The sequence below is a fragment of the Mustela putorius genome, unplaced genomic scaffold (assembly GCF_011764305.1).
Source record: "Mustela putorius furo isolate JIRA1106 unplaced genomic scaffold, ASM1176430v1.1 tig00003853_pilon_pilon_pilon, whole genome shotgun sequence".
In the NCBI taxonomy this organism is placed as follows: Eukaryota; Metazoa; Chordata; class Mammalia; order Carnivora; family Mustelidae; genus Mustela; species Mustela putorius.
In genome coordinates, this window is record NW_025422005.1 from 3777060 (window position 1) to 3796969 (window position 19910).

At 61.5% G+C, this 19910-nt stretch overlaps 1 protein-coding gene and 1 long non-coding RNA gene across 2 annotated transcripts in view; one reads left to right on the forward strand and one right to left on the reverse strand.

The window, feature by feature from the left end:
* CHD5 (chromodomain helicase DNA binding protein 5) overlaps window positions 1-19910 on the reverse strand; it is a 59548-nt gene that overhangs the window by 31825 nt on the left and 7813 nt on the right. The window contains exons 2-13 of the mRNA XM_045063640.1: window positions 18755-18882; window positions 13139-13318; window positions 10106-10224; window positions 9343-9581; window positions 7774-7898; window positions 5942-6065; window positions 5260-5426; window positions 4843-5064; window positions 3509-3715; window positions 3079-3290; window positions 507-638; window positions 314-422 (exon numbers count right to left, since the gene is read on the reverse strand). Coding sequence (XP_044919575.1) covers window positions 314-422; window positions 507-638; window positions 3079-3290; window positions 3509-3715; window positions 4843-5064; window positions 5260-5426; window positions 5942-6065; window positions 7774-7898; window positions 9343-9581; window positions 10106-10224; window positions 13139-13318; window positions 18755-18882 — 1964 coding nt within the window. The remainder of the gene's footprint in view (window positions 1-313; window positions 423-506; window positions 639-3078; window positions 3291-3508; window positions 3716-4842; window positions 5065-5259; window positions 5427-5941; window positions 6066-7773; window positions 7899-9342; window positions 9582-10105; window positions 10225-13138; window positions 13319-18754; window positions 18883-19910) is intronic.
* On the forward strand, window positions 14933-17134 carry LOC123387291. The gene is made up of 2 exons (XR_006601635.1): window positions 14933-15192; window positions 16488-17134. It is a non-coding gene; the product is annotated as an uncharacterized LOC123387291 (long non-coding RNA).

Sequence of the window (19910 nt, forward strand, 5' to 3'; positions counted from 1 at the left end):
GTATTTTGTATGCTAAGCAGAGACCATGTGCTCCCGGTCTGTGCACAGTGCAGACTCACAGGAGGCCAAGGCCTCTGTGCCCAGGGAGCTGTCCCTCCGCATCAGGCTGGGGGACCCCGACTCCAGGGTTGAGCTCTCCCCGGCAGGGAGGGCCTGGGTCTTCGTCTCCTTGTGCCATCAGATGCCCGGCTGACGTGGCCGGAACCAGAGGGGCCGTGGCACACCGCTCCCGCAGGACACGCCATCCTCCAGGGCCAGGCCTGGGGTGCCAGGACCCGGCAACACCCCCCTACCCCTTACCCCCCACACTCACATCCACAATGGGTGTGTCCGGCGGCTTCTCCTGCTTATCGTCCTTCAGCTTCTTGCCTTTCTTGACCAGTCTCTTGGGGAGCCTGGCGTCTTCACCCAGCATCAGCTCCCTGGGAAAGAGCGGGGGAGGCAGATGAGCAAAGCGGAGGCCAGCAGGGGGCGGCAGTCTGGGGGCAGCCCCGCGGCCCGCGCACCTGTGGCCCCAGTAGGCCTGCTTCAGGTTGTCATAGTACGGGATGTCGATGTCGTCAATCTCCCAGGTGCACTGGTCGTAGGGCAGGTCTTTCCACTTGATCAGGTAGTGCACGTCCCCCTTCTTGTCGAAGCTGCAACACAGCACATGGGTCGAGGGGGAGGGGCAGGCCACCGGGCCAGGGGCTGGCGGGGCGGGGGTCCGGGGGACACCTCACACGATGCAAAACCCCTACGGCCACAGGCCCTGGGGAGCTAGTGTGAGAATGAGCAGCAGAGCCGAGAGGGACGGGGAGAGGCCACGCTCACAGAGGAGCAGAGGCCAGTGCCAGTCCCACCCTCTGTCACCGTGATGAGCCATCGAGGCAGGGTGTCTGGACACTGGGATTCTGCAATTTCTGAGTTGGACAGTCCTCTCTCCGGACCCTAGGCCTGTGTATTTTCACTCAAAAAATTCAAAGGCCCTGGGGTGTCTGGGTGGCTGCTCAGTGGGTTAAAGCCTCTGCCTTCGGCTCAGGTCATGATCTCAGGGTCTTGGGATCAAGCCCCACATCGGGCTCTCTGCTCGGCAGGGAACCTGCTTCCTCCTCTTACTCTCTGCCTGCCTCTCTGACTACTTGTGATCTCTGTCTATCAAATAAATAAATTAAATTAAATTTAAAAATTCAAAGGCCCAGAGCCATGCCCATCTTGGTCCTCTGCAAAGTAAGTTAGGACAGAGTCCCACACGGGCAGGCAGGATGACCTCTTCTAGAGACCCCCAGGGACACGGACGAGCAAGCTAGCAGCCCAGAGGGGTGCTCCAGAGAAGCTGCTCGGACTTCAGCTTGATTCTGGCCACGGGGAGGGTCTCCGAAGCCTCCCACCCCGAGCTGAGCACACAACCAAGCTTGGGGAGCACGGCGGGGTCAGCAAAGCCATGGCTCCCCAAAAGGGCTGAGCCTACAGCCACCCTGGGGACCATTAAGAGGAAGATCAACCCATCACCATGGATACAGCTTTTTTAAATAAATAATTAGTCATTACTCGGACTTGGTCGAGTAACGTGGGGAAAATAAATGTGGGGAAAATTCACCTGCCCTGCCGTGAATGTAAGGAGGAAGACCGCCATGCATGTCTTTAAAATGCAATTTAATAAAGGTTAAAAAAAAAAACCCCTGTGGATCAGTTCAGTGGGGGAGGGGAGCTCAGGTCTGCATAGGATCTAAGCCGCTTTTCAAGAGTTGCTCTCAGTGGGGGCCGCCTGGGTGGCTCAGTGGGGGCCGCCTGGGTGGCTCAGTGGGTTAAAGCCTCTGCCTTTGGCTCAGATCATGATGGGGGGGTGGTCCTGGGCTGGAGCCCTGTCTGCTCAGCGGGAGGCCTGCTCTACCCTCTCCCTCTCCCCCTGCTTGAGTTTTCTCTCTGTGTCTCTGTCAAATAAATAAATAAAATCTTAATAAATAAATAAATAGAAAGACTTGTTCTGTGGGGGGGAGCTGGGGACAGGCGGGGGCAGGCAGCTCGTCCAGGTACTCCTGCCCGCCTCTCACGGAGGCCGGCTCCAGCAGGGGCTGGCGTGCTCCCTCTGCCCTCACCCTCGCCGCAGCCTGGAGGGAGTTACTCCTGCGATCCCACTTCACATGAGAAGCGCAGAGGCACAGAGCGCAGGAAACGGGGAGCCGGGGTTGGATTCTGGGTCTGGCTCAGGTGCTTACCCTCTGCACTACCCAGCCCCGCCACTCAGGACACCCGGCGTTGGCCAGACCTTAAGCTCCTCTCAGACCCCATCAGGCCGAGAGGGAAGGCAAGTGAAGACTCCGGTCCTCACCCCGTGCCCACCTGTCGGCCACGGCCCGTTCTCAAGCCCCTGAGCTCAAGAATCATCAAGAGCTCCCACTGTTCCCCAAACCAAAGCCAAATCCCAAGGACCCACAGGCTGCCCACCCTAGTCTCTGTCCAGCTTTCTGCAGCCTCTGATCACAGTCACCTGGGGCCACCAAGATTTATCTCGGGACACGGGCGTTTGGGACAGTGGCCAAGAAAGCAAGTCCTACCACTCCAACTCACTAGGTTCAAATCCCAGCTCCACCGCTTCTTGGCTGTGTGACTTTGGCCAAGTAACAGCCTGGCTGTGCCTGTCTGCACATCCATAAAAGGGACAGAAATAAAATGTCTACCTGTCAGGGTAGATAGTGTTCAATAGCGTTAGCTATTGTTCTAAAGGAGGATCAAATATGCATACAGCCCCACAGTTCAGGCCACCTTTGTCCCCAGGACCCTCCCGCAGGTATCAGACTCTGGCTGAAGTTAGGAGCACTGATGGTCCCACTCGGTGCAAGTGTCCCAGCCTGTGTATCAAGCTGCCCCCTTCCACGTATGACTCTGGACCTGCACTCCCACCACGAGTGAGAACACACGTGTGTGCACGTGTCTATGTGCCTCGGACTCCCCCCTCCAGCGGGGCAGTCGCGTCGCCGGCAGCGGGGGGACCCCCATCCCTTCTTCCTGCCCCCAGAGCGCCCACGTGCAGCCCTGCGCCTGCACCACGGAGCACGTCCTGCCCCGCGGCCATGGGCTGGGGCGGTAGGCACCCACCTGTGGTTCAGGATACGGTGGATCATCATCCACTCAGGCTTGATGCCGTAGCGGTAGAAGCGCTCCTCCATCTTGGCATACAGAGGGTCCTTGTTCTTCCTCTTCTCGCTCTTGCCCTCCTCATCGCCCGAGCCGTAGTCAAAGGGCGGCGGCTCGTCCATGTCGTTCTTTCTTTGGTAGTTGCGATACATCACCGTGTGGTAGAGCTCCAGCTGCTTGCGCACCGGCAGAGGTTACGGGGGGCAGGAGGCCGTGGCTCCCCCGTGTCCCTGATGCAGCTCCCCCAGCCTGGGTCCCGGGCAGGACAACCTCACCGGCAGCCTCCCGCTCCCCGCCTCCCAACAATGGCCCGCACTCAGTGCTAGCCCGCACCTTTCAGGACCAGAGCCTTGGCACAGCCATACCTGCCTGGTGCTGGGGGGGGCCTCACCTGTAGCTCCTTCACCCAGGAGCAGTGCCAGTAGGAGAGCCCCGCCCACTTGACAAAGAACTCTCTCTCCGGAATGCCCTCCAGGGGCTTGGGTGGGGGGACACCGGGCTCCATGTCGGGCCCCGGCAGCCCCACCATGAAGGGGGCAGGGGGCTCCGTCCACCTCCAGTGTAGGATCCGCTGGACTTTGCCCTTCAGAGGGGGGCACTGTGGACACAGGAGGGTCCCCAAGTTCAGGGCTTAGCCACAGCCCCCCCCACCGAGGTCCCAGGGACATCAGGCTGTTACTAGCCTCTCTCCCACAAGCTGCCCTGCTCCCCAGGTCTGCCCCACCATAACTCCACCATGCTGCCCTGTCCTCAGGAGCCCGCACACACAGCACACACGGGAGATGGGCAACGCGGGTGTGTGCACATGCACGCACATGCACGCGCGCACACACCAGAAGCCCAGATGCACACCGGGGAACTGGGGCTTGCCACGGCACAGCCCAGGATCCGGAGGGTGGGGAATCTAGCACTGGGGGTGGGCCTGGGAGCCTTCAAACGCAGGCGGCGCCCAGCACGCGGCCACTGGGGGCAGGGGGTGGGGCCCTCTCCTCCCCCTGCCTCCTGCCCTCTGCCACCCCCAGCCCTGGGACAGCCGCCAGGTCCGGGGAGGGACTGAGTGGGCAGTTCTGCTGCTGTGTGGCTTGAGACAAGCATTTTACCTCCCTGAGCCTGTTACCTCATCTAAAAATGGGCATAACAAACGCCTGTACTCGGAAAGACGGAAGCGGTAAAGGGATGCCCATGGACAGCGGCTGTGTGGCTGGTGTCCCTCTTCGTTATGGTGCAGGGAAAACTGCGTCTGGGTCTCAATGGGGTCTCAATGGGGTCGAGCCGCAGAGAGGGTCTTAGTGAGGCAGGGGGCGGAACTCGGGGATGGGTGGGGGTACTGTGGTGGACGGGGACTCCCGCCTTTGTTGGCGGCCAGCAGAGCGGAACCTGCAAGGAGCGGGGCCTGGGCCAGCGTCCCGGGAACATCCAGCGTCCCGGGAACATCCCAGGTGCAGCCAGCAGGCACTGGGCCTTCGGTGGGCGTGGCTTTGTGGGTGGGCGGGGATTAGCCCTACAGAGGCGGAGCCTTTGGCGGACGGGCGGCTCTAATGGGGCGAGGCCGGGAGCTCCGTGGCAGGGCTCGTGAGTGGGCGTGGCCCGGGCAGGTGTAGCGAGGCCTTTGTGGGCAGGGTCTGCCGGGGGCGTGGCCCAGGTGGGCGGGGAACTGCTCGCCGGGGGCGGGGAAGGGGCGGGGAGAGGGCGGGGCGGCGCGGGCGGGGCGGGCGTAACACTCACAGTACAGCGCGGGCAGAGCCATTCACCGTTTGGGATCTCGGGCAGCGGCGGGTTGAGGCAGTGCAGGTGGTAGGAGGAGGGGCACGCGTCGCAGCAGAGCAGCTCGCCGCCGTCCTTGCACACGCGGCAGAACTCCATGTGGTCGTCCTCCTCCTCCTCGCAGCCGCCCTCCTCCTCGTCGTCGTCGTCGTCCTTCGGCTCCCACTGGATGCCCTCCTTCTCCTGGAGGGCAGCACCCGGGTGGAGGCAGCGCGGGCCAGGCCCCCCCCCCCGCGCCGCTCGGCTCTCCCCCTCCCGCGCGCCTCTCCCCTTCTTCAGCGCCCCGCGGGCCGCGCGATCCTGCGCCATCCGGGAGCCAGGCACTGGCCGCGCCCCCCCCCGCCCCCCCCCGTCCCAGAGCCTCGGCCGCGGGCTTACACAGTGGGGACAGCTCCACTTGCCCTCCGGAGCCTTCTCCAGCTCTGGGTCAAGGCAGACGAGGTGGTAGGCTCGCGGACAGGTGTCGCACAGGATGATCTCCCCGCCCTGCTGGCACACCTCGCAGTAGTCCTGGTGGTCCGTCTCGTAGCCATCCCCGTCGTCAACTGGGGAAGGGCAGGGGCGGTGGTGGAGGGCCCGGTCCCCACTCCCAAAGCCCAAGCAATCTCCACCCCTGGCGGGACCGGTACCCAGTAGGTGCTTAATAGGTGCTGGATGGATGGATGGCAGATGGGCAGGCGGCATGAACCGATGTCTGAGGAAAGGCTGAGGGTGGGGAGGGGGTTGGAAGTAAAAGCAGGCCGGGGAGAGGGCGGGCGGGGCCCTGGGAGGGAGGGGAGAAGGGCAGCAGGGCAGATGGCGCAGGCGGCCACGGAGCACTTCCTTCTCCAGGGCCCCCTTTGCCAGTGCACACGCCCCAGGGGCCTACACGCCCCAGGGGCCTACACGGATTTGGCCTCAGTGGCACAAGACCCCTCCCCTGACCCCGAAGCCCACTGGGGTGAGGAAGTTCACTGAGGTGAACTGTGTAACGGAACACAAGGAGGCCCTCCCCTGCTGACCACAGGGCACTCTGCACCCTGCCCCTTCTACCCGGCCAGCCGCGCCCCGGGAGTCCTACTCCTCCTCTTCTTGCGACGCCTCTTGCTCTTCTTCCCCAGGGCGGCGGAGCCCTCAGAGCGCACGGAGGAGCTGTGGATGCTGGCGCTGTCGAAGTCCGACTCCTCCCGCTCGTCCTCCTCGCTCTGCAGGGGGGTGGGGGCCTGTGAGCCTAGAGCCTGCATTGGGGGCTCATCCCAAGAGCCTCCCTGGCCTGGGCAGAGGATGGGGTACGGCAGGGCATGGTGGAGGCTCCAGGTTCTCTCCACCTGGCTCTCAACCCCAAAGGGCCCCCCACATCGGTCTAGCCTGACGTCCTACCACCTTCCCCAAGCCCTGCTCTCCAGCCCTCAGACACAACTCACATTTTCCATACCTCTCCCCCAAGCCCTGCTCTCCACCCTGCCAAACTCCTCCACCTCCCTCAAGGGAAAGCCCTAAGGACACCTCCTCCAAGGAGCCTTCCCAGATCTCTCCTTGACTGGACCTGTTGCACAGCCTGTGTGCCAGGTCTGGTGTGTCCCATCTGCTTGTCGTTAGCTCTCTCTCTGTGTATCTCCCAGACACCCTCCAGACCATGAACACTCCCCGAGCAGGGCCCACCATGGCTGAGCCGAGAGGCTGGCACAAGAAAATGTGCTCAACAAAGACTTGCTGAGCTCAGCGGGAGCAGCAGCTGCGGGCTGGGTCACACGTGCTTCTCCGTGCTCCCCTCTAGAGCAGCTAAACTCAGATCTTGTCATCTGCCTCTACCAGGGGACAGAGGAATGGCTTCCGACTCTGCTCCTCTACAGAGGTGGGGAAAGGTGTGGCAAGCAGGTGCCCTGCGGCAGTGGGAAGGGTATGTATGCATGCTGCCTTCCGTGCAGAAGGGAGGGCCAAAGGCTCCGACGGGGACTCAGGGTCAGTCTGAACCTGGTGCCAGAGCTGACCCTGGAACGGCAAGGGAGGGTCCGAGCTCCAGTCCAGCCTGATCCTGCCTACTTGCCACCCCTCCTCGGGTGACCCAGGCGCGCAGGCCCCATCAGGACTCTTAGAGGCCAGATGACGCTCCCAGCTGCTACCCAGATGCAGCAGAGCCAGAGGCAGGCCCCCAGCCCAGCGGAGTAGACGGGGAGCTCCCCACCCGGAGTCCTGATTCAGGAACGCAGGCTGCCAGCCCTGCATCCCCACCACCTGCCTTCGCAGGGCACACGCCTGCACACGCGTACGCACGCATGCGGAAGGCAAAAGGCTGTTCACACACCCACGCACGTGGCCAAGTACATGTGGTCTCTCTCTCACACACATCCCAGTCCACCCTATCACACACCCACACACTCACACTCACACTCATGTTCACAAATACACACTTGTGTTCACACACATTCCAGTCCGCTCACACATTTACACACTCACGTGCTCATGTTCACAAATGTGTTCCCATTCACACACACTTGGACTCACACACATTCCAGTCCTTTCACACGGTCATGTTCACAAATACACATGCCCACACTCATGTTCACACATTCCAGTCCACTCACATTTATACACTCACAGGTTCGTGTTCACAAACATACATGCTCCCACTCACACACTCATCCTCACACACATTCCAGTCCACTCTCATATTTGTACACGCTGACGCTCAAAAATACAGGTTTCCATTCACTTGTGCTCACATGCATTCCAGTCCGCTCACCTATTTACACACTCACACGCTCACTCAGATACACGCTCGTATTCATACACCCGTGCTCACGCACATTCCAGTCCGCTCACACACTCACACACACATACGCTCAGGCGCACAAACCCACATTCCCATTCTCACTCACACACGGCCCAGTCCACCTTCTCACACACACTCACCGAGGAGCCTTTCTTCCTCTTGCTGCTGATCCCTCCGAAGCGGAACTTGAGCCCCGCCGCCTTTCTCCCCTTGCCCTTCTTCTTGGCATCCTTGGAGCCTTTGATCTTCTTCCTCACTCCTGGCCCTGCAAAGTGGCAGAGGGTCATCCACACGGCCGTGGCTCAGTCCCCTGGTGCCATGATTCCGGTCGGCCCCGAGGGACTCCGTTAGGGAAGAGTCACTCTGCCGCAGCCCCCTCCAGATGAGAAGTCTGAGCGGTGATGTTCTTGCATGAAAGTGACACAGCAAGCGCCCTTCCGTCTCCGCTCCGGCAACCACTGCCCTGATCCATGAATGGCAGAACTGCCAGCCATCCTGGGAACAACCCTGTGCTGTCCCCTCTCCCCAGAAAGGAGCTGTCCCCACTGAAGCCATGGCCCCCTGTGGCCAGCAAGGCCACCATGGGCACACCCACTCCCCTGGGGTCCAAACCTGGGCTCTGGAGGACAAGTAGCCCTTCCCCCGGGCCCAGGCACCCCTGTGTCCAATCACCCATGGCAAACACCAGCTCCTAGGCAGCCAGCAAGGTTGAGGTTGTTTTTATGGGGCCGGCCACAGGCCAATTAGCCACCGGGGGAGTAATAGCCCCTCAACAGCCTCTCCCACCGGGCTGAGTGGGGAAGATGGAGCCCTGGCGGCAGGTGGACTTGCCCCGGGCCCTCCTTCAGCTGCTTCACACACAGATGGGGCTAGGAGCCCCGCTGTAACCTCCATGATGCCATAGAAAATCTATTTCAATTTCTCAGGCTCTGACCGGGCGGCTCCGGGAATCGATAGCTCAGTGGCTGGCACCCAGGAGGCAATGAGGAAGCGAGGCAGGCTGGGGAGGCCCAGGAAAGAGGCCAGCCAGGAAGCAGGGCAGGAGCAGGTTCTAAACCCCATTTATCACTCTGCCCACCAGACCCCTGCAGAGACCTGGAAACGGGGTTCAGCATCCCAGAAACCAAAGCTCCTTGGGGCTGAAAAAATGGGTGCCCAGAACGCCCTTAGCCCCTCCATCAAAATCCAATCAGAGTACCCAGAAAGGCTGAGCTACTGATGACCCCACCTTTGAGCACCCTGGGGAGATGCAGGTCTCTACCCCAATGGGGACAGAACTCCTCCACCTAGGGGAGGTCCCGCCCTCGGGGACTCCAAGTCACAGAGAGCCTCCGCCGTCCCTCCTCTCCCCAGACACCGGATACCCACCACTCAATCCGATGATCTATCTGCACCTCCTCCCAGGCCTCCCAGGGAAGCCAGCCCGACCGCAGCCGCACTCATACACGTCCATCACCCCGAGGGCTGGGTCCTCAGACAAGTGGGGTCGGGGGCCAACCTTGGGACCTCTTCTCCTCAAACTCAAGAGCCCCCCGAAAGGGGGCTACGATGCCACAATACAGCTGAGCAAGGACGAGTGGGTCCAAGGTCAACCGAGACCCTAAGTCCTTGGTAAAGCCTGCCTCAGCTGTCCCAGCTGCCCGAGGCTATAGGGTCTGGAGAGAGACCGGCCAGCAGAGCCGGGTGCCCGCCCCCGCCCGCAGCCTTACCCTTGCCCTCCTTGGTCTTGGCCTTGCGGATAGGTACAGGCTGGGGGGCCTGCTGGGGACTGACAGCCAGTGGAGGGGCAATGGCGACGGTCTCCACGGCCGCGGCCACGGCCGCCGCCGCTGCCGCTGCCGAGCTCCCCTTGAAAGGATTGTTGGCGCTGAACTCCCGCCACTTGGCTCCCAGCACCGTCATCATTTTGGACATGGGGATCTTCGGGTTCTTCTTGGCGATGAGGGGCCTGTGTGGGACGAAAGCATCGCCGTGAAGGGGATGAGACCCCCCGACCACCCAGGCACCCTCCTCTTCTCCCACACCTGGGGGAAGCCCCCGTTCCAGGCTGGGCGAAGCAAGCAGACAGCGAGGCAGGGCGCAGGGAAGAGGACACGGCCCGGAACTCCCGTCCGTCCCCAAACATTTCTGATTCCTATTTACGTGGTTGGCTGGCGATCTTCTCATTGGGTTTCCAGACCCTGTACCACCCGAAGGACCAGAGGGAGAAGCCTCCTGTGGGCCACCGGGTGTCTAGCCCTATTTCTTCCCGAGCTGAGAGAGCCCAATGAGGGCTTAAAACCCTGGGGATTGACGAGGACCACCATCCCCACGGCTCAGGGCAAGCAAGAGAAGCCTGGACCATCTGTTAAAATGACAGGGCTTCTGCCCAGGGCTGCTGTCCGCTGGATGGCCCCCTGCACCCCAGGAGCCTGGGGCTCTGTCCCCTAGCTTGCAGTTCCCTCTGCCACGGTGGCTGGGGGTGTGGCCCACCTGAGGAACTGGCTGAAGGCCTTGTAGTTGGTCAGCGTGCGGTAGTCGGCCTCCGAGAACAGGTACTCCACGTCATCCAGGCCCCACTCGGCCATCAGCTGCCCCGAGGACTTGGGCTCCTAGGGACACCCAGGCCAGAGGTGGGGTCAGATCACAGGCCTCTGACCTGCATCCCCACCCCAGAGCCCCCACCCTGGAGGCCTAGGAATGGGCGGGAAGCTTGTGTCTGCCGTTCCTACCCGCCCTCCCCCTCCCAGCCCACTGCCCCTTGGTCAGAGGCAAGGGCTCAGACACCAACGCACGAGGGGGCTGCAGGGCCAAGCCTGGGGGGTGAGTGTAAGTGTTCTGGTGGGCGGATGCTCTGTGCACAGCCCTCTACGCACAGAGACTGTAAGAGAGCTCACTCTCTGGGGAGAATGTGTTCTGTGAGTTTGGGCCCCAGGCCAGAACAGCAGCCTATGGGATTAGCCTAAAGGCCAGTTGTCCCTGGGGAGGCAGCAGGGCTGAAGGGCTGCCTGAGGCTGGGGAGAGACGAGGCGGCCTCGGGATGTCCCCCCCGTAGAGTCACACATGGAGCCCATGAAATGACAGACCGCTCCTCTCCAGCTTCCAGGGCCAGGGTGGGGGGTGGGACAAGGGCCCAGCGGAAGGCGGACACATGTGAGGGCCCCTCGGCTACGGCTTCACTTTCCAGATGGGGCACGAGGCCCGAGGAGGCGTGTGACTCCCCAGGGGCACACAGCGAGCTCTGCAGACGGCCGGGCCGGCTGGGGTCAAGTGGGGATGGGCGTGCTGGCCATGAGTCCGGGTTCTAGAGCCACACAGCCCCTGGTTCTAATCCTGGCTCTGCCCCCACACAGGCACCTGACTATGCCAGCTTCTCTGTCTGTAGAATGGGATAGCAGCACCTGCCTCCCAGGTGGGAACAAGTTAGCACAAGTGCTGGGGCGCCTGGGTGGCTCAGTGGGTTAAGCCTCTGCTTTCGGCTCAGGTCATGATCTCAGGGTCCTGGGATTGAGCCCTGCATCGGGCTCTCTGCTCAGCAGGAAGCCTACTTCCCCCACTCTCTCTGCCTGCCTCTCTGCCTACTTGTGATCTCTGTCAAATAGATAAAATCTTTAAAAAAAAAAAAAAAAGTCGGGGTGCCTGGGTGGCTCAGAGGGTTAAGCCTCTGCCTTCGGTTCAGGTCATGATCTCAGGGTCTTGGGATCGAGCCCCACATCGGGCTCTCTGCTCAGCAGGGAGCCTGCTTCCTCCTCTCCCTCTGCCTGCCCCTCTGCCTGCTTGTGATCTCTGCCTATCAAATAAACAAATAAAATATTTTTTAAAAAATTAAAAATTAAAAAAAAACGTTTAAAAAAAGAAAAAAGTTAGCACAAGTGCTTGGAAAGGGCCACTCCTGCCCCCCGTCACACTGGCTCCACGCAGCCCTGTCCCAGCCCCACCCGTGGACCCACTCAGCCAGTCGGCACCAGCCACACCCCGGAGCGTTCACTGGCCCAGGTCACCATCGCCCCTCCACTGGCTATCAGTCCCCAGGGCCAGGTGCCACTGGGTCTCCCATGTGGACAATGAACGAGGACTCAGGCCGCTTTCCCAGCTGCTGGAGAGGGCCACGGGTAGCCAGGAAGCCCAGAGCTGCAGTGACACCCACGCTCAGCCAGCAGGGTGCTGGGCCTGAGGCCAGAGCTGACCCCCTAGGGGCAGGGTGAAGGATGTGAAGACACAATCCCTGGGTAACACCCCAAGCTGGAAGCCCCCCACCCTCTCGACTCCCAGGCCACCGATCTAGCAAACCCCATCCCTGCCTCAGCCCCTCAGAGCTGGGCTATCTGCCCCCGCAGCAGAAGACCCCCAGGAGGGGCAGCCTCCTGTGGTCCCGGGAGCTGGGAACAAGGCCTGCCTGGCGCTCCCCGTTCTCTGTGCCCGTTCAGAGGGGCTCCCCTGAGGGATGCCCTCCCATGGTCCGCCGGCCCCACACATGCAGCCATTCCTGGAAGCCTCTGGGCCTCACTCCCAGCAGGAAGCAGAGCAGCAGGAGCCTGAGCCGGTGACAGTGCTGCAGGAGAACCTGGGGCCCACAAGTTCATCCCGCAAGCTGTCAGCCCTCAGCTGCCATCAGTCCCAGACGGTTTGCAACACACCTGCTGGCTAATGAAATCCTTCAGGGACCAGGATGCCACAGTGCTTCCTGACTTCAGTGGCCCACAGCCACCATCTCTGCCTCACCAGTGGGACTGGTATATACGGGCCCTTATCTTCGAATCCACGACTAGCCCAACCTGAGCTTGGGGCTGTGCGGACTTGCCGACACCTGCGGCTGCCTGAGAGCTGGGCCCAGGGCCCGTCCCCCCACCGAGGAGCCCTGCCACCGCTCCGAGACCTGCGGGGCCCAGACCTGCTTCGCATTAGGCCACATGTGCATGGAGAAGCCGCTTTGCCCCCCGGGGAGAGCCACAGGCCCCTCCATGCCCGGACCTGCACTCATGGGACACCCTCTCAGATGCCCATGCGGCCAGAAATTCAGAACACACACAGAGTAACAAAGTCCCCTCCCGCAGGAAGCAGGGCCGCCCGGCCACCTCTCATGGGCCGGGGCTCATCCGATGGCTTGTTTCCCCAGAGCACTCCAAGGGAGAGGCTCCTGACCCACAACGTGCGTGAGAACTCCACTGTCCTCAGACAGAGCTGTGCACCCCAGCAGACAGAGGGACAGAAAATACGTCAGCAAGAGGCCGCTCCAAGTCTCCCTGCCCCCAACTCCTAAATGTCACCTGGCGTTATTGCAAATATATCTCCAGAACTTGGGCTCAGTGTTCCTCACACACTTGTGTCCACACTCATGCCCACAGGCCCACCTGCCCGGCAGCACACCCCCCCCCACAGACACACACACACACACACCCCCGGGGACGGAAGGATGCTCTGCCCCTTTGCTTGAGGGGGCTCCCAGGCCAGAAAGCAGGGGGCGGCCCATCCCAGCCGGACATCCCACTCGAGCGCAGGCCCCTCCGGCGGGGACCCGGGGGTTACCTTCAGACACCCGTCGTCATTATCATCCTCCTCATCATCCTTCCTTTTTCGCTTGGCTTTTTTCTCCTTCTTGTCCTTGAGCTTTTTCTTCTTCTTTTTATTAGGGGAGTAGTCGCTGCCCTCACTCTCTGACTTCTCTTCCAGATCCTCTTCGTTTTCGGAGAGCTCATCGTTGCTTCCCTGGAAGAGAAAGGAGCTTGGTGAGGGCAGCAGGGGCCAGAAGAAAACCCAGAGTCCTGGGCGGCAGGACTGCCCTCCACGCCCGCCCCCGCGCCGTCAGCCGCCCACACTTTGCAGATCATTCAGCATCAGGCTGCTCACAGCCCGGCACAAGCCCAGCCTGAGGGGCTGCCCCAAGCCAGCACTGGGCCAGGGTCCTGCCCCCGGTGCCTGGGCCCCCAGTTCAGTGCAGCCGACCTGGACCCCCCCCCCCAAAGGGTGAGGCTCAGGCTCTGCTTCAGTCTGAATCAGGTTTCTTTCTTTCTTTTTTTTTTTTTTAAGATTTTATTTATTTATTTGACAGAGAGAGATCACAAGCAGGCAGAGAGGCAGACAGAGAGAGAGGGGAGGAAGCAGGCTCCCCGCCAAGCAGAGAGCCCGATGCGGGACTCGATCCCAGGACCCTGAGATCATGACCTGAGCCGAAGGCAATGGCTCAACCCACTGAGCCACCCAGGCGCCCTGAATCAGGTTTCTATAGACTCGAGGATTTTAACCAGTGTGACAGGAGAGCACTGGGCCCCAGGAATTTGTGCAGGACGTGATGTCCAGAGCCAAAAACCCCAAAGTGCCCAGGGGGAGGGGGGATGGGGGGAACCGCAGGGGAGCAGGTGGGCGAAGTTGCAGGGGGTGTGAGCCAGCACCCGACCTCCCTGCAGGCGCGTGCACCCCCCTGTTGAGCAAAACCCGTAATTACTGTAGACCCCGCGTCCCAGCTTCGTCCGTCTGTGGGCCCTCCAGAAGCTGCTGCGGCCCAGCCCACCTTCTCCAGCTCCCCTCCCCGCCGCCTTGGCTCTGGAGGAGACAAGGTAATTCAGGCAGCTCTTAAGCTTGGCTTCCTTGATTTCGTTTTCCTTCTGCACAGGCACCAAATGGCCCATTTATATGGAGATAAGGGCGTTCACAGCCAGAGCACCCCCACCAGAAAGGCACTGCCCCTCCAAGGAGGCTGCCTGTTTACTCTCCGCCTCTCCAGATGCAAGTGAACTGCAAAGCCCTTCCCAGCCCCCTCCTGGCCTGGGTCTGCAGGAGAGGCTGGGCACTGAGGCTCTAATTACCAGCACAGGGCTTGGCGTTTTCGAGTTGGCTGTTGACTCTTTTCAAGGTGAGCAAAGAGAAATACGGAAATAACGGAAAACTCGAAAGGTGGCAAATGACCTTGGGAAACAGCACTGGGGGGGGGGGCGGAGAAGGCTGCAGATGAGGTGGGGAAGGGGCAGGATGGGAGGGGGGAAGACAGAAGCAGGTGGGAGAAAGGGAGGGGGAAGCAAAGGCAGTGGGTCTGTCTGGAGGCTCCGGGGAGGGTCCCACGGGATCTCTGCCCTTTCCCGGCACTCAGTTGAGAGGTGAGAGTCTTTCCCCAGAGGGAGGCTCTTCCCAAGATACAGCTGGGAAAGGACTCCCCCACAGGCTCCCTGCACTTCCCGACTGTCTCCCACTGGGCTCTCAGCTCCCAAACCTTTTATGCTCATTAAGCCGCTGAGTCAGTGTGCTGGCTGGCCGTTGGCAGACAGCAGGGCCTCTGCGCCCTTCCGGAACTGGGTGTTTCCCGGAATACTGACTTGCTCTGCGGGGCCCCAGGGGTGAAGCCGGTCCTGGCTGCTGCTGGAACCTGCCTGGGGCAGGACAGCCTAGCAAGGGCTCCTGCTCCCACGGCAGATGCCAATGCAGAGCCCTGGGGCCACCGCTCCCAGCTCTGCCACAGTCCTCTGGGGAGGCAGGGGTCAGACAGGGACATCTGTTTTCCCGAGAGTGTAGTGTCCGGCCAGTTTCAAGAAACCACCCTTGAAGACACCTGAGAGGCAGGCTTTACCCCATGCCTCAGCCCAGCCAAGGTAAGGATGGCCGGAGGCCGGCATGGGTTTCAGCACCTCGGACAGAGGCTGTGGGGCGGCTGCAGGAAGGGGCATGGGGCCCGGCCCTCAAGCTGCCCCCCCCCCCGGGGGTGGACCCCACACACCAGACCGGAAATGAGGCAGGACCACCCATGTCTGATTGCCACTCGGCTGAGACTCGAGTGGCCCCGCTGTGGGTCCTGAGGTTCCTCAGGGAGTCTGCAGGACACAGAATGGCCTAGGACCTCTATCCCTTGCTAGTCTGACCTCAGCGTCCTCATCCGTGAAATGCAGATTCGACCAAGGGTGGCCAGAAGCACAGAGGAGCTGGGGTGAGAGGGGGCTGCACACATTTTAAAAGGGGAGAGACCCAAGCACCCATGACCCAAACTCTGCTTGGAAGACAAAGACACAGGCCAGATGACAGACTTCAGGACAACCCCAGCCTCACCCTTCCGGAGTCTGCAAGTCAGGACCTGGCTAAGCCAACTGCAGAGCCTGTCCCCGGCTGGGTGACATGATGGTGCAGCTGGGCAGCCCGAGGCTGACCAAAGAGGCCGTTGTGACAACAGCGGAGGGAGGACCCACCTGGGCTTCCGACGGGAAGTAGGCATTGGCATTCTCACCTCCTAGGAGAGGTGAGGAGCAGCGGGCGCAGCTCTACCCGCAGGGCCCAGAGAGAGCTGCACGGAGGGAGGGAGAGCACCTCCAGCAGATTTCACTGTCTGTGCGTGTGGCCTGGATGCCAGGCCTGGAGAAAGGCCCCAAGCTGAGCCTGCCAGAGGGCTGGCCCAGCATCCATTCCAGGGCTAAGTGGCAGAGCAGGGGCGCCAAGATCCTCCCCAGGGAATGAGTGAGAGCTATGGAAGAGCACATCCACCACTCACCGGTGCCCCAATGGCCCCATGGGTGATGGCAGTGGTTGCAGCCCCTCATTTTAGGGACAGGGAGACTTCTCCCTCCACTGGCTGCCTGCACCAGGGAAAGCCTTGTCACAAAGAAAGCTCTGATTCCCCACTTCTCCCAACTCACCACCTTGACCCTCTCCAGCAGTGCCTTCTTCCCCCTCCACCAAATGAAGTTCACCCTGCCCAGGACCACCACCCCCTGCCCCCAGACTTCATCCAAGCCCTCCTGATTGCTCAGGGTGGGGTAGGCGTGCAGGACAGGTCTTCGGAAACTGGTTTCCCACCGGCATCGTAAGCCTACACCCACAGCAAACCTCTGCACCCAGCTGTTTGGACCCAACAAGACCCGGGTCTCCTTTATTCTCCCCCCACAATCTTTCCTTGCAGAGCAAGGGGCGAGCGGAAGAGCAGCAAGTAGTTCTACAAACAATGTGAAGAGGAGTGGCCCAGGAGCAGGACCTGGAGGGATGTAGCATGGCTAGTGGCGAGAAGGAAAGAATGACAGAGAACCAGGGGTAGACCACGCGGCTCAGTATCTTGGAACTTACAGAAGGGGTTTGTGGCCAAGCCATGTTCAGGGGAGGAGACACAGACACCGTCTTGGTAAAGCCTGGAGCCAACCTCAGCCCTAAGCCACAGCACAGGCTGTGAACCCGTTGGGGCTTTGACTTTGATACTGTCCTTTGGGCTGGGGCCACCCCAGGCGTGACTGCAGGGGAGACACCTTGTGGTAGAAGAGTCTTCGGGGACCCCAAGGCCCCCGCAGAATCCATCTGCTTCCTCAAACACCACGCCCGGCTGCCAGGAGGGCACCCTGCCCTGACCATGGCCCACTGAGGCCACCGCATGCCACCAATGCAGGCCCCGGGGACCCCAAGTGGACCGCCCCACCCGCCCTTCCTCCTCCCCAGCTCTGCGGATGCCTTTTATCCACGCCTCCATCTCCCTCTCCCTTCCCTCTGCACCCAGCGCACTCGCATCTCCCAGCATCTCCCGATAAAGGAGGCATTTACACTCCAAAGGGAGGATTCAGAGAGTTGGTCATTCTCAATTTGGGGTCCTTCAAGATTGAGAGGGAAAAAGAAAGAATGAAATATGAGCCTTCCCATTCACGAGTGTTATAAACAGTTATAATTTAGCACTGAATAATTGGTTGCTATGGTAACCGCTGCAGTACAGGTTGAAATCATTTCTCCCTCCTGCGCTGGGCCTGACAAGGAGCTTCATCTACATATGCTCAGGTTCTGGCCGCAGCCCGGTTGTTTTATGTAAATCACGATCCGGGACTCGCTGCCGGTCCCCAGCCCCCCACCCCCCACCCCCACTCCCCCCACCCTCCCAAAAAAACCCTGTGGGACCCCTCTTCTCCCTCCACCCACCCCGCCTTATCTTGGGGCCACCTGGTTGGAGATGATGGGGAGCACAGGGTGAAATCCCGCACCCCATATCCTGTGGACCCAGGCAGGCGGGCGGATGGGCGGGGGGCAGGGGGTCAAGACGCTGCCCTCCAGCCACAGCCTGCTCCAGACCCTCTAGGCTAGGACAGCTGGCCGAGCCAGGCTCTCAGGAGTACAGGGGAGGGGCAGCAATGACCTAAAGGTCACCTTGGGGGCCTGCCAGGCAGCAGCATCCGGTCATCGGCCTGGCCCTCCACCCCTACTGAGAAGCAGAAGGAAGGAGAGAGCTTGAGCAAGGGAGGGGAGGGGAGTGGGTGGGGCTGGAAATGGGGCTGGGGGGGTGGAGAAACGGAGAGGCAGAGAGGCGGAGGGGAGAGCGCGAGGGACCAAGAGGCTGAGGCCAAGCCCCTGGCCAAAACAGCAGAGCGAGACACAGAGAGGGCCCCAAACACACGGAGACACAGAGAGGGCCCCAAACACACGCATCGTCAGGTAGGTCCTGGGGAAGAAGGGAGGGGTGAGACCGGAGTGAGCCCAGCCCTGGGAGGGGGAGGCCAGCTCCAGCCCCCTCAGGCTCTGGACACCACTGGCCCTCGCAGCCCCGGCCTCACCACTGTACAGACACTGCCCACCTCTAGCCTCCTGCCTAGCCAGGGCAGGGCGGGGAGGGGATGTTCCTGCTGCTCTGTGTACCCGGGAAGAAAGGGGAAAATTCAGCCCAGTCTGGGGCACCCTTGGTGGTCCTCCATCTGCATCTGGGAACTGGGCCGATACGGCCTGAACTGGCCTGGCGTCCAGTCCAGGACCAGTGCCCGTGAAAGCTGCTGCCGAGAGGAAATGCTGAGGAGGAGCTGGGAGGCGGGCTGTGCAGGGAGCTCCTGCCCTTGCACAGGGCACAGCACGGGACCCCGGGGTCCCAGACTCCATGTCCGCCCACAAGGTCCACAGAGCCTCGGGTCTGGTGGGAGGGAAGACAACATGCCAAAGCCTCCGGCAGGAGGTCTGTGCCAGCCTCGCAGGGTCCCGCCTGGCCCGAGCCGTCTATGCTCTGCGGCACAAAGACAAAGGACCCTGGAATGTCCCGCTCAGGAGGACAGGACTTTTCCGATCTTGCCCTCCAGGGTCTGTATGCGCCCGTCTGTATGCGATCCAGGCTCTCAGGACACCCCTTGGGCAGAGCAGCTGAGACCCCTTGGGGCCTGACCACCCCTCCCCCCACCGGCCGCTGGCCTGACCCCAGCAGGGCCCCCCACGCACCTCTTTCTTCTTCCGTTTCCCTTTGGACCGGTTCTCCTTGAGCTTCTTGGATTTCTTCTTCTTGGGAAGGCCTACGGGCTCCTCAGGGAAGTAGTCGTCAAAGCCTCCAAGGCCACCATCTTCTTCCTCTGGAAGAGGCGTAAGTGGGGGCGGGGATGACTCTGCCGCTCCCATCAGGGAGGCCCCCAGTGGGACAGCCAGCCCCACGGGCCTCCCCCTGCCTCCTACGCCCCCACCCCTTCCCTCATGCCCTGGCCTCCCCACAAGCCCTCAGAGCCACCAGCCCAGACCCAGTGAGCAGAGTCGCAGCTGAGGCGGGCTGTGTCCCTGGTCCTCACTTCTTGGGGCCTCTCCTCCCCAGCGGGGAGTCACCCCGGAATCACCAAGCCACCTCTGGCTGGCCCCAGGGAGGGGTCGGGGCCTATTTCTGCCCTCCAGAGGCCCGCAGTGTGGCCAGGAGATGGCCCGTGAATGCCGGCGGAGGGGGACGCACGGGTCACATCACCCAGGACCACCTGGAGCCACACGGGGTTGGAGGGAGACCAACGAGGAGGAGGCCAGGCTCCCCCTCACCGGGGACCAAAGACCCCCATCGCCTCTCCCGCCCGAACCCGCACACACGCCCACACGGCACAGCACACCCCAGTCTCACACGCAACACGCCAAACCCTTTCCGCCTGGGCACCCGGGAAGATGTGAAATTCCACGGAGAGAAGCCACATCCGCCACATGGGGGTTTCCAAAAGCGGCCACCAGTCCCGAGCTCCCTCCCTCCTTGGTGAATTTGAAAGGCCAAGAGGGGAACAGGACCAGTGTGAGCGCGCAGCGGGATTATGTTGGAAGAAGCAGCTGGCTTCAAGCTTCAAGCCACCACCACCCTCCCCGCCAGCAAGGAGAGGGCTTGACGTGTGCCCCTGGGGCCTCGCTCCCACCCAGGAGATCAGAGGCGAGAAAGAGCAGTGAGCCCTGTGTTCCCGGGGTCGCAGGGGACAGTGTTAGTAGGAAGAAGGGGAGAGTGGGGAGGTTCTCGTGGAGGCAAGCAGCAGCAAGAAACAAACTCCCCAGAGTAGAGATCTATCCAGAAGGAAGCCACCAGACCTCCCGAGTTCACAAAAGGGGGGGGGGTACAAAGAGAAGAGCCAACCAGGGTTCCACC